Source organism: Neomonachus schauinslandi, chromosome 13 (assembly GCF_002201575.2).
Source record: "Neomonachus schauinslandi chromosome 13, ASM220157v2, whole genome shotgun sequence".
Classification (NCBI taxonomy): Eukaryota; Metazoa; Chordata; class Mammalia; order Carnivora; family Phocidae; genus Neomonachus; species Neomonachus schauinslandi.
This window is the reverse complement of record NC_058415.1, coordinates 62626639-62640835: the sequence shown is the minus strand read 5'-3', so window position 1 is coordinate 62640835 and position 14197 is coordinate 62626639. Positions and strand designations below refer to the sequence as shown.

The following is a 14197-nucleotide window of genomic DNA, read 5'->3' as shown; positions in this document are numbered from 1 at the left end:
AACCATATGATCCTCTCCCTAGATGCAGAAAAAGCATTTGACAAAATACAGCATCCTTTCTTGATTAAAAACTCTTCAGAGTGTAGGGATAGAGGGTATGTACCTCAGTATCATAAAAGCCATCTATGAAAAACCCACAGCGAGTATCATTCTCAATGATATTCTGAGAAACTGAGAGTTTTTCCTCTAAGGTCAGGAACAGAGCAGGGATGCCCACTATCACCACTGCTATTCAACATAGTATTAGAAGTCCTAGCCACAGCAATCAGACAACAAAAAGAAATAAAAGGCACCCGAATTGGCAAAGAAGAAGTGAAACTCTCACTTTTTGCAGATGATATGATACTTTATGTGGAAAACCCAAAAGACTCCACCCCAAAACTGCTAGAACTCATACAGGAATTCAGTCAAGTGGCAGGATATAAAATCAATGCACAGAAATCAGTGGCATTTCTATACACCAACAACGAGACAGAAGAGAAATTAAGGAGTCGATCCCATTTACAACTGCACCTAAAACCATAAGATACCTAGGAATAAATCTAACCAAAGAGGCAAAGGATCTGTACTCAGAAAACTATAAAATACTCATGAAAGAAATTGAGGAAGACACAAAGAAATGGAAAAACGTTCCATGCTCATGGATTGGAAGAACAAATATTGTGAAAATGTCTATGCTACCTAGAGCAACCTACACATTCAATGCAATCCCCATCAAAATACCATCCACTTTTTTCACAGAAATTTAACAAATAATCCTAAAATTTGTATGGAACCAGAAAAGACCCCAAATAGCCAGAGGAATATTGAAAAAGAAAAGCAAAGCCTGTGGCATCACAATTCCGGACTTCAAGCTCTATTACAAAGCTGTCATCATCAAGACAGTATGGTACTGGCACAAAAACAGACACATAGATCAATGAAACAGAACAGAGAGCCCAGAAATGGACCCTCAACTCTATGGTCAACTCATCTTTGACAAAGCAGGAAAGAATGTCCAATGGAAAAAAGAGTCTTCTTCAACAAATGGTGTTGGGAAAATTGGACAGCCACATGCAGAAGAATGAAACTGGACCATATTTCCTTACACCACACACAAAAATAGACTCAAAATGGATGAAAGACCTAAATGTGAGACAGGAATCCATCAGAATCCTTGAGGACAACACAGGCAGCAAACTCTTCGACCTCAGCCACAGCAACTTCTCCCTAGACACATCACCAAAGGAAGGGAAGCAAGGGCAAAAATGAACTATTGGGACTTCATCAAGATAAAAAGCTTTTGCACAGCAAAGAAAACAGTCAACAAAACCAAAAGACAACCAACAGAATGGGAGAAGATATTTGCAAATGACCTATCAGATAAAGGGCTAGTATCCAAAGATCTATGGAGAACTTACCAAACTCAACACCCAAGGAACAAATAATCCAATCAAGAAATGGGCAGAAGACATGAACAGACATTTCTGCAAAGAAGACATCCAAATGGCTAACAGACACATGAAAAAGTGCTCAACATCACTCGGCATCAGGGAAATCCAAATCAAAACCACAATGAGATGCCACCTCACACCAGTCAGAATGGCTAAAATTAACAAGTCAGGAAACGACAGCTGTTGGCGAGGACACGGAGAAAGGGGAACCCTCTTACACTTTTAGATGGGAATGCACGCTGATGCAGCCAGTCTGGAAAACAGTATGGAGGTTCCTCAAAAAGTTGAAAATAGGGACGCCTGAGTGGCTCAGTCATTAAACATCTACCTTTGGCTCAGGTCATGATCCCAGGGTCCTGGGATCGAGCCCTGCATTGGGCTCCCTACTCTGCGGGAAGTCTGCTTCTCCCTCTCCCACTCCCTCTGCTTGTGTTCCCTCTCCTGCTGTGTCTCTCTCTGTCAAATAAATAAAAAATAAAATCTTAAAAAAAAAAAAGTTGAAAATAGAGGTACCCTACGACCCAGCAATTGCACTACTGGGTATTTACCCCAAAGATACAAATGTAATGATCCGAAGGGGCATGTGCACCCCAATGCTTATAGTAGCAATGCCCACAATAGCCAAACTATGGAAAGAGCCTAGATGTCCATCAACAGATGAATGGATAAAGAAGATGTGGTATATATACGTGTGTGTATATATATATATATATATACACACACGTATATATACAGACACACACACATACACAGACACACACACACACACACACACAATGGAATATTATGCAGCCATCAAAAAATGAAATCTTGCCATTTGCAATGATGTGAATGGAACTAAAGGGTATTATGCTAAGCGAAATAAGTCAATCAGAGAAAGACAAGTATCATATGATCTCACTGATATGTGGAATTTGAGAAACAAGGCAGAGGATCATAGGGGAAGAGAGGAAAAAATGAAAGACGATGAAACCAGAGAGGGAGACAAACCATAAGAGACTCTTAATCTTAGGAAACAAACTTAGGGTTGCTGGAGTGGAGGGGGGTGGGAGGGATGGGGTGGCTGAGTGATGGACATTGGGGAGGTGTGTTATGTGTATGTGTTATGTGTGTTATGTGTATGTGTTATGGTGAGCACTGTGAATTGTGTAAGACTGATGAATCACAGACCTGTACCCCTGAAACAAATAATATATTATATGTTAATTAAAAAAAGGTAAGTAAGAGTATAGCAGAGAAGAGGATAAGGAGGTGGGAGGAGAGGAGACAGATACATAGAGAAAGTAAGACAAAATTAATGACATTTTGGGGAATGGAGAGCCTAGTCAGAGGTTAGGGTACATGGTTAGAAGTTTTTGGAGACACTGGAAATGTAGGTCAAAAATGAATTCTGATGGAACCAGTACAGAAATTCAAATAGTATGGATTTTATTTTAAGGCCCCAAGTTGTCAATCATGTTACTAGACACTGGCGTGTAAAAGATTAAAAACAATATACATTTTTATTTCTTTTCTTGAAATAAAGACTAATGACTTCTGAATAGGTGGAAATATGGTTTTTTTACAATATCTGAAAAATTCTCACCCATTTTTGTCCTTGGATACTCTCTCTCCTACTCAGTTTGTTCTCTCCTTCTAGAACTTTAATACTGGGTCTCTCTCTATAGATATACGATAGGGAGAATGTTGAATCAATTTGAATCAATTGAATCAATGATAGGGAGAACACTAAATCAATTTTAAATCATTACAATTTAAGTTATTTGTAAGCTTTAGTACCTTAGGTATATACTAAATGTAAAAGATCATTATTCACTATCTCATTCTGATCTCTGCTACTATAAAGATGAATTAATTCTCTTAGCACCTTAGGGTACATATCCAAATTCAGTGTCAAGCACACAGGTATTTCTCAAGTACTTTTCACCTAATCCTAATCCATATTCTTAACTTTCAGGCCTTAATTACTTTCTTGTTCAAGTTCTGGAATGAAATATAAATAATGATACATTGCCATTAAAATGTGTGAGTACAGTGCAATTAAAACTCAGATTAACACACTCCCTTAGGACAGAGTTATTTTTAAAGTTTCTGTATTCAGGGGGACCACTTACCTATGATGAGCCTGTGAAGAGCACCCTTATCTCCATTAATAGCTGCAGCATGAACTTGGGATGCTAATGAGGAGCCAGGAAAGAACAAGTTCTCTGACCTGTTCATAGTCTTCTCAACACCTGGAGCACCCTGAAACGATGATTTAAACCATGACTATATGCAGAAAACATTTTTGAAAGCTGTCTCATCAGTCTTAAGTGGATATATTCTAAATATGGCTGAATAGAAGTATTTGATGAGGTGGGGCACCTGGGTGGCTCAGTCGGTTAAGTGTCTGCCTTCAGCTGAGGTCCTGATCCCAGGGTCCTGAGATGAAGCCCCACGTCGGGCTCCCTGCTCAGCGGGGAGTCTGCTTCTCTCTCTGACCCTCTCCCCTCTCATGCTCTCTCTCACTCTCTCTGTCAAATAAATAAATAAATAAAATCTTAAAAAAAAATAAATATTTGACTAGGATTCAAAAAGTCTGCAGTCCTCGTCCTACCTAGAATTGCCATAATGTGGCAAATTAGATGGCCCTTTGAACAGTTGCTCATCTGTAAAATGAGAGGGTTGGATGCTTCTAAGACTCTTACTAGGGGTTATTTATTTATTTTTTTTTAAGATTCCATTTATTTATTTGACAGAGACAGGGAGAGAGGGAACACAAGCAGGGGGAGTAGGTGAGGGAGAAGCAGGTCTCCCTCTGAGCAGGAAGCAGGATGCAGCGCTCAATCCCAGGACCCTGGGATCATGACCCAAGTTGGAGGCAGATGCCCAAGACTGAGCCCCTCAGGTGCCCCAATATCAGGGGTTATCTGAGGAAAAAAGGGAGGCTCAGTATTTAACCTTAGGCACAGGGCTCAAAAGCTACAGTGACTTTTTTTTAAAAAATATTTATTTATTTATTTATTTATTTATTTATTTATTTGAGAGAGAGAGTGAGAGCGAGAGAGATCATGGAAGGAGAGGGAGAAGCAGACTTGTCACTGAGCAGGGAGCCTGATGTGGGGCTTGATCCTAGGACCTAGAGATCAGGACCTGAGCCAAAGGCAGATGCTTAATCAATTGAGACACCCAGGCGCCCCAAGCCACAATGGCTTCTGATTTGATTCCACATAATACTAAACATCAGAACTGAAACTGGGAATAAAGATGATGAACCAGCCACAAAATGGGTATGATGTGAACTTAACTGTCAGGTCAGAATCAACTAAATTTAAGTGCTAAATTAAAAGGTACTTAGTTCTAATAAATAAATAAATAAATAAATAAATAAATAAATAAATAAATACCTAGTACTTAGTTCTCTCTCTCATGCTGACAAAAGGACGAATTTTTATTTGTTCTCTCCTATGTCTCTTGACCTTAGGATTTTACTTGGAAAACTACATCATTAGGATCAACCATATTTCATTGGGAAGATTTTGTTCTGACTGGTAGTCTGATAGGGTTTGCTAGAACCTTCTAGAAATGCATTAGCTGCATAGAAAAACAGTGAGTTCTCCAGCACAAGCCTGTTGTAGCAGAGGCTGGATTATGTCAGAAATGCAGCATGAAGAATTCAAGCACCTGTTGGGAAGGACAAAGGGGTAGTTGCATCAATGATCTTAAAATTCCTTCCTAAAGGTAAGATGCTGTATCAAAGTTGAATGCCTGCAAGGACCTGGGAGGTAAAAAGTGTAAGAAACAAAGGGAGTCATGGGGAGCGTGGCAAACTGGAGCAAACATGCATATCTAAAGAAAGCAGCTGCTAATCAGCTAGTTAACAGCTGCCAGAAGGGCAGACAAGCCCTCTTCTGATTTCACCAAAAAAGTGTCAGTCCAATCTCTGACTCTGGAGAATTTGGGAGCTTTGTAGGAGAAATTTATCACTACTGATGAGCTAGCACTTGTGTTATCATTTACAAGCATTATTGGTTCAAATTCTGCCTTAAAGTGAAAGTGTTTTCTTAATTTTTGTAAAGGTCAGCTCTTCATGTCTTTATTTTGCTGACAATTTGAGTTAATACGCTGGCAGAAGATATGGGCTTTGGGAGACACTTCTGTCAGAAAAACTACTGTCACAGGCAGGATTATGTTAAAGTGAGTTGAAAGAAGCTACAAAACAGGTGGAGGTAGAAACACGGGAAAGTAGGAATTGCAGGAGGGCTCTAGGCCTGATTCTGTTAATAATAAGCAGCATGCCCTTAGGCTACCTCAGTTCTCTGATTTTCTGTAAAATATGAACAATGAAATAGGTAGACTATGTTGATTCATTCAATAAGTTGAGTGCTATGTGCTAACATCTGTTCTGAACTCTAAAACATGTCATTTCAGATTTTAAGTGATAGAGTTTTAGGCATATCAGAATCACACACACACACAAACCTCTTCATAACCTTTGAAAAATATACTAAAGTTTGATCTCAGTTATATACATTTCACCTCATAATTGTTAGCACAGTAACAGGTACATAGCTGGTATCAGTAAATATTTGTCCAGTGAAAAGTCACAGGCTGAGTGCTAAGTCCAGATGGCAAGCAGGATCAAAGTTTAATTTCTTGGACTAAAGAGGTCATACTCATGAGCATCTGCTCTTTAATTCCCCATTTCTGTCTCTTCTGTTGGAGAGGTAGTGAGCGGTCTAGAGATAAGAACACAAGACTAGAAGAGAGAGACCTAACTAAAAGTCTTGGCTCTACCACTACCTAATTTTGCCACCCTGGGAAAAGTGCAAACTGGAGCAAACATGCATATCTAAAGAAAGCAGCTGCTAATCAGCCAGTTAACAGCTGCCAGAAGGGCAGACAAGCCCTCTTCTGATTTCACCAAAAAGTGTCAGTCCAACCTCTGACTCTGGAGAATCTGGGAGCTTTGTAGGAGAAATTTATCACTACCGATGAGCTAGGGTCCTTTTCTAGCTCAAAAAAACATATATATGTACACACACACACACACACACACACACGGTGATTTTTTTTTTGTAAATAATTTTTATAGATGAACAGCAAAACCACGTTAATTATAAAGTGCTATAAAATGTACAGATATCATTAATTATAAAACCAGCCAGTGAAATAAATGCTCTAATAATTATAACTAGTACAAAACTAGTGGTGCGGCAGTCACAAGCAAAGGAAGAGTCATTCTGATCAGGACTAAAGGGTTGTTTTTTTGGGAAGTCCTCAGAGATGGTGACATTTGAGATGGCATTCCAGATAGAGAAGGGGCTAAGGCCATTCCATGGCAGCAGGAAAGCTAGAGCACAGGCAAGGAGTAGGGACAACCTCAAAAAGAATGCCTCTCAAGTAGTTAGCACTGATTGTGTGGCTAATATCTGGGACACGTGGACCTGGCTCGGTGTTTGCAGATGAGGCTGGGGAGCTAACTAGGGCCAGATTAAGATCCTCAATTGCTTGGCTAATGAATTTCGTAATTATCCTGTAGGAGTGATCCATGCATTAGTAGCAATCACAGTCGCACTGAGCTTTTCAGTTTACAACGTGCTTTCCCATTTTATCCCATATCTACTCCCTACACGAGCCCACAGAGACAATTAGGGATAAGTCATCGACTCATTCAACTGAGGCCCTGAGAGGTGGCTCTGACTTTATAATGCAGTAATTAGTGCAGAAAGAAGAGGCAGCAGGTGAGGAGGCTAGTGATGAAGGCTCAGGCCACAGCCCAGGACAGGAGGGCCTGGAGTTTGAGGCAGGGGCCAAGGCAATGCAGATCGATCGGAGCTTCCCCAGCCAGGCCCCTTCCTACTCACCCTCGCCTCCTCCAGGACTCACGTCCCGGGGACGGCTCCAGGAGGCACGACCCCCAGTGGGCCGCCCCTCCCGCCAGGACAGTACACTACATCCGGCTGGGAGATCCCCCCGCACGCTGAAACTAGAAGAACCCCTTCGAAGGCCGCCCGAGACGCTCGATCGCACTGCCCTCTGGGAATTGTAGTTCCCATCCTCTAAAAACAGAGGTTCACTGCCCCCCGCCCTTTCTATCCCACAGGACCCCGCGCGCGGAGGACTCGGTGGACCTGGGCCGAGAGCCTGATGGGAAAGAAGTTCTGGATGCCCGATGACGTACTCAGTGAAAGTGGTGCAGGACCACATTTCCCAATATGCTCCGAGGTGGGCAGGACCCGGAAGTGAGGGTGTGCGAGGCCTCTCTGGAAGTTGTCCCGGGTGTTCGCTGCTGGAGCTCCGGGTCCAGAGGACGAGGTGCCGCTGCCGGGTGGATCGTCCGCTGCCGCCGGCTCCCGGAGCCCAGCCCTTTCCTAACCCAACCCAACCCTGCCCAGTCCCAGCCGCGAACCCCGGCGTTACCATGAATCCTGCCGTCTTCCTATCCTTACTCGACCTCAGATGCTCCCTGCTGCTCCTGGTGAGTGAGTGAGTGAAGGAATGACAGACCCTTCGACAGACTCTCGGACGGCCTCACGCCCTCGCTAAGGGAGAACACAGCTGCTTCCACCCTTGCCTTCCTATCTTTTCCTCCGGTAGCGAGGAGTGCACCCTCCCCCGCTGCCTTCACTCCCCGCATCCGTCTATACGCTTCCCAGGCCTGGGGTACCCGAGGCCTGAGAAACCACGGTCGGAGGTTGGGACCTGTAAACTGGAGAATTAGCCGTGGGGGAAGGATTCGTGGGAGGGTCACGGGCAAGGAGCTCTCCCTTCCCCCAGACTAACGGAGGTTGTTTCAGGCTCGAGGGCTCATGGACCTGGTGGTAGCTTCAATCGAAAAAGACGGGAGAGAGACCTACTGTTCCCTCCCACCCACTCCTTTTGGGAAGGCCGACAGGTGCTGGGGTCCTGTGAATCTCACACTAGAGCTCTGAAACGGTGCCCGGTTTGGCAGAGCCCTCTGTTGTGGCTAGATGCGATTGGTTGGGAACCCGGAACTGGAGGCAGATTTGGAGTCCACCCGGGGAATAAAGGATTGAAGGGTGGAGACAGTGATTATCTGAAAACCTCCGCTCAAGGTTTCCCTTAGATTTTGTCACATATCCCCCTTCCCGAAATTTAAGCAGAATTTTCGGTGCTCCTGATTTGAGAATGACCAGGTCTTCTGCATACATTCGCATTCATTCCTAAACTCCCTCACTTGCTGGGCTCCATCCCATCGTATAAAGGAATCTTTCCCCAGTCCCTTTTCCTCCAAAGTACCTCTCGAATGTGCAACCTGAGTAATTCAGGCTGCAGGTCAAATTGAGACAAAAGTGAAGGACGGACTCCATATGGCAATGACGTACCTTAAATTGAGCCGTTATTATCATACAATATTTGAAAATACTTTAATTGTAGTAGATTTTGAAAATCGAATTTAAGATGAACATTAAGTCAAAATCACTTTTTTTTTTTTTTTTTTACAATTTAAAAAGCATAATTAAGTGACTCACAGAGAGTCATATAACTAGCTGGTTACCGGCAGAACTGGGACTTCAAGCCCGTCTCTTGACTTGCATTGCTTATTCCACCATGGCTTGTTAAATTTTTGATATTTGTATTTGTAATTTTTAGTTTCTCTCTCCCCCTCCTCTCTCTTTTTTCTTTCTGATTTGCAAGTCCTATTAAAAAGCCATATACAGTATTTGGATCTTTTTAGAGAAAAAGCACTATGAAAAACTAAAGGGGATGTCAAAGTACTTTTGAGAACCAAGAATTGAATATAAACATGTAATATTAAATGATGATGTGTCTTACTGACATTTCTTATACAGCAGTGAGTGACTTCTGCATAGAGGGAAATATTCTGTAGAGAGCTCTTTTTGGTAATTTCATTAATACACTGTGCTTCTCTTTTCCTTCTAGAAGTACTGGGATAAAGGTCATTGTTATTAGAGACTACTCTCACTTTAAAGATAATAGATATTAATCTTTTCCCTATCCATAAAATGATAAAATAGTCTGAATTGTGAGTTGTCTGCTAGAAATTACTTTTAGGTAACAAAAAACAAAAACAAAAAATCAACCAAAAAGACAGAGGACAAAAATTTTAAGACATTAGAAAAGCTGAAATACTGAATAGGAAAACTACATCAGATGCACTTCCCTGGAATGGTGTGTTTGGTTGTAGAACTTAGTTTAAGAAGGAGAAAATATTTATTTTGAAATAACTCATACTTTTTATAGAAAACCTACAAATCCATTAAGTATAAAAAGATTTTTTTCCCTAATAATTCTAAAGTCTAATTAACAATTTGTATATCTAAGTAAATGTAGAGGAATAGAGACTTAGAAGACATTTTAGAGAATACTTATAAAGTTAATGGGCTGGAAAATAAAACCCAAGAAAAGGTTTAATAAACCAGAATTACAAGTCAAGCTAGATTCAGTTTGAACGCAGTGTTTACCAAAACAGTTTTAATTATCATAGACTAGTTAACAAATATTTATAAAACATCTGTGTAATCACTACTTGAGTTATCTATCTAACTGGTCATTCTGTCCTAGTGATGGAACCTGCTTTGTCAGCATCCCACCTGTCTAAAAATATATCCTTTATCTTCCCCAATGTACTTTCTTCCTCCTCCTTCCAACTTCCCCTCTCAGACTTCAGGTTACTCCCTCCCACATACAGTCATTGAATATCCAAGTTCCCACCTAGCTGAGGTTATCATTTTTCCCTCAAATGGCCTGCCCTAAAAAGCCATATGTTCTCTTACTACAATTTTTTTTTTTTCAGGCAAACTGTACCTCAGCCCTAAAGAACTAAATCTGTTCAGAGTTAGTGGTGTTCATACGATAATAGCTGAAACATAAAATCCTTAAACGTTGTTGAAAAATATTTTTCTTTTCCCTGATCTCAAAAACATTTTGGAACATAGCACTGTATGCCTAAAAAGCCTTTCTGCGGGGCGCCTGGGTGGCTCAGATGGTTAAGCGTCTGCCTTCGGCTTAGGTCATGATCCCAGGGTCCTGGGATCGAGCCCCTCATCGGGCTCCCTGCTCCGCAGGAAGCATGCTTCTTCCTCCTCCATTCCCCCTGCTTGTGTTCCCTCTCTCGCTGTGTCTCTCTCTGTCATATAAAAAATAAATAAAAAGCCTTTCTGGGATGAGTAACTAAACACTTTTTTCCTGGGCTTTCATATATATTTCGTATTTGTATTTATGTATTATATATATATATTGAAATGTATATGTCTGTATTTAAAATCAAGGTCTTAGAGAATGAGATCTTTTATTTCGGGGTTGTTTTAGAAAATACCCCCATTGCCTTTAAATTATTTTAAAACTCCACTGAATTTGCAGTATGCCTCGGACAGAATGAGGTAGTCTAGATGCACTGATTCAGGATGAATCAGGAGAGAAATTTGAGTCACCTGGCAAATGCAGTGAGGCTTTACAGCTCTTCATACCTTTTCTGTACTTCACTATGTATTTTGTGTTTGCTATGGTTTGGGTTGATTCATTGAATGTGTGTTTACAACTTTAGTTCTGAACTTTATATAATCTGTGCCCCCCTCCTGTTCATCGTATTTTGTGGATGATTTGAATGCTGGAGATAGCAGTGATTCTCTGCTGCAGCTCAGTGTATATAATACCTGGATTGGGAAATTGCTTGTAGTTGTGTGTGCTTTTTTTTTTGGAAGAAGGCTGTGGTGGGCGGGGGCAGAAGAGAGGGCAGAGCTAGAGAGAGAATCTTAAGTAGGCTCCACACCCAGTATGGAGCCAGATGCTGGGCCCGATCTCACGACCCTGAGATCATGACCTGAGCTGAAATCAAGAGTGGGACGCTTAACCAACTGAGCCACCCAGGCCCCCCTCATTTTCTTTTCTTGTTATTTATTGTTGAGGAAACTGGGTCCTCTGTCATTCAGAATTTCCCATATTCAGATATTGCTGATGGTATCCTTGTGTATGGTTTTATGTTTCTTTCTTCCTTGTGTTTCCTATAAATTTGTAACTAAATTTATGTGGTCTCAACCACCAACTCAGTGTATAGTTCATTTAGCTTTCATTTTGTAGTTTTCAAAAACTTACCTTCTAGTGTATAATTATGTAAAATTTACTGCTTCCAAAACCAAATCTATAAAGCAAACTATTTGGACGAATCTAGCTTCTATTCCTGTCTCTATGTTCTTATCCCTCCTAATATAAGAAACTTTAAAATTTTTTTTAAAAGAGTAGGCAGTCTGCTTGTATGTATGTTTCTCCCTCTCCTCCCATAAACCATAGCATCTTATTATGCTTTACTTTTTTTTCTTTTTCAACTTAAAAGTGTATGTAAGTGTTAAATCACTAAGTTGTACACCTGAAACTATTACTCTGTATGTTAACTAACTGGAATTTAAATAAAAACTTAAAAAAAAAGTGTACCTTAGAGATCAGGATAAAAATATCCCTTATTTCTTCTTAAACTGCTTATTGCTTCACTTGCTAGATGTACCAAATCCACTCTTGTTTCCATTCTTCTGCTGTGACAAATAGTTCTGCAAAAATTATCTGGCGCATGCATGTTTTTGCTAGTGTATCTTTGAGATAGACTCCTGTAATTGAAGTTGCTAAGGCAAAGGGTAAATGTATATGTAACTTTGTAGCTCTTGCTAGATTCTGCAAAATTCCTCTCCATAGAAGTTTTGCCAATTTGTGATCTTACCAACAGTGTAACAAGATTTCCTTATATCCTTGTTAACAAGGTATGATGTGGACAGATAGGGTGTTTGTCAATCTGATAGGTGAAAAATAGTATCTCATTGCATTTTGATTTGATTGTCTTTTAAAATGAGTGTGATTGAGCTTTTTCATGGGTAAAGGCCATTTGCATTCAAGTTCTTAACTCATTATTTCTTTAGTTGATTCTATGATGTCGCTAGATTGAGAGGCACGGGAATATACGACCCTCTCAGAATTCAGTAATATTTCTGGTGGTTTAAAACTTGTAAAAACCTTGAAGAAGATGTCTGATTGCTACAGTTATTGAAAATTTTTTTCTAGGGGCTCCTGAGTGGCTCAGTTGGTTGAGCAGCCAACTCTTGATTTTGGCTCAGATCATGATCTCAGGGTCATGGGATTGATCCCTGCTCCCCCCCCCCCCCCCCAGTCTGATTTCACTGTCAGTGGGGAGTCTCCTCAGATTCCCTTTCTCCTTCTGCCCCTCCCCCCTGCTCCCTAGTTCATGGTCTGTCTCTAAAATAAATCTTAAAAAAAAAAAACCAAAAAACCCCCACTTTTTCTATACTGACCATGATTTTTAATAGCTTTATGATAACTCAGCCTTTAGATGCACTTTAATTTACTTCATCTTTTGTTAAGAATTTAGATTATTGGTTATTTCCAATTTTTCACAGAAAAAATGTGTGAAAGATACATGTATGATGTTTACCGCAAATCTCCAAATACATCCTCAGGATACTTTTCTAAAATTATATTTCTTGGTTCATATGACCTGTCTAGTCTTTGGGATTTCTGATAATTGTACCAAAAGTTGTATCAATGTGTATACCTACCAACAATGTATGAGTGTGCAGGAGTCCTTACACTCTAATCAACAGTACTGTTTTTGTAATCTATGCCAATTTAGTAGACCAAAATTGGCATCTGATTTATATTTCTTTGATTACAACCAAAGCTGAATATGGTTTTATATTTATTGACCATTTATTATTCTCTCTGTATGTGTTCATGTTATTTGTCCCATTTTCAAGAAGTTGTTTACTCTTATTTCCTCTAGTAATTCAGAATAGATATATTCACAAGATACAGTTTAGGAACAATGAAGAGTGTTATTCCTTTGTTGATTCTGTTCAAGAGGTAATAGAGTGCAAAGAATTCTGGACTTAATGTCCGGGCATCTGTGTACGAGTTCTGTCTTTTCCATGTACTTAACAAGGTAACCTTGGACAAATCAACAAACTAAATTTTTTAGTGTATAAGGTAAGCACATTGGATTCAATGATTCAGGGATTCTTTGTGTAGTCTATTTTGTTTTTCAGAAAGGATATTTCTGTATCTCCCCTAATTAATATATTTAATATGTAATTGGATATCATCTTTAAAAAAATCTGACTTTTTAACAGGTTGCAGGTCTGTATCTCCTCACTCTGATCCAGTGCAAGGAACAGCATGCTTTGGTCACAGCTTTTCTGATACTGACCATTGCTGTACTCCATTTCATCTAACCAAGGGAGTGATTAAAAAGTTTGACTTTTCATAGCATTTATTGATCTTTAGCCTACCCTTGATTCCATAGAGAGGCTGCAGGAACTTTATATCATTGGTATTATTCTTCCTTCCTGTCGTTTGAATGCCTGTTTGCCATCTGCTGTGGAAGAGAAAAATGTAATTGAGATGCATATCATACTTCCAAGAAATTTATAATTCATTTGGGGAGAGCAGATGTGTATGTAAATAATTAGAATTCCAAAAGGAAAGTGATAGGTGCCTTTAAGGTATTTGTAGAAGTGGTTCATAGATCTTGCTACCCAGAAGTGTGGTTGTAAGCCTAGGCATCTGCATCAACTGGCGAGTTTCTTCCGGTGTCCTCACCCCTGGCTGAATCAGTGTGCACTTTAGCAGTGTACCCAGCTGCTTCATATATGACCATTAAAGTATGAGAAGTACAGCTGTAGATGTTTGAAAAAGATTACTTCTCAGTGGGAGAATCAGAGAAGTCTTCTTGAAGAAAGCTGAGTAGGGCCTTGAAGGGTTAAATTGATGGGTTGATTCTCATCCCTGAATGGAATGAA

General features: G+C 40.3%; 2 protein-coding genes across 2 annotated transcripts in view; one reads left to right on the top strand and one right to left on the bottom strand.

Moving 5' to 3' along the window:
• The window catches only part of INVS (inversin), a 160858-nt gene extending 153526 nt beyond the window's left edge, over positions 1-7332 (bottom strand). Inside the window, 2 exon segments of the mRNA XM_021691333.2 lie at positions 3548-3677; positions 7280-7332. Coding sequence (XP_021547008.2) covers positions 3548-3653 — 106 coding nt within the window. The 5' untranslated portion in view covers positions 3654-3677; positions 7280-7332.
• Positions 7333-7657: 325 nt separating this feature from the next.
• The window catches only part of ERP44 (endoplasmic reticulum protein 44), a 94459-nt gene continuing 87919 nt past the window's right edge, over positions 7658-14197 (top strand). The window contains exon 1 of the mRNA XM_021691440.2: positions 7658-7893. Coding sequence (XP_021547115.1) covers positions 7837-7893 — 57 coding nt within the window. The 5' untranslated portion in view covers positions 7658-7836. The remainder of the gene's footprint in view (positions 7894-14197) is intronic.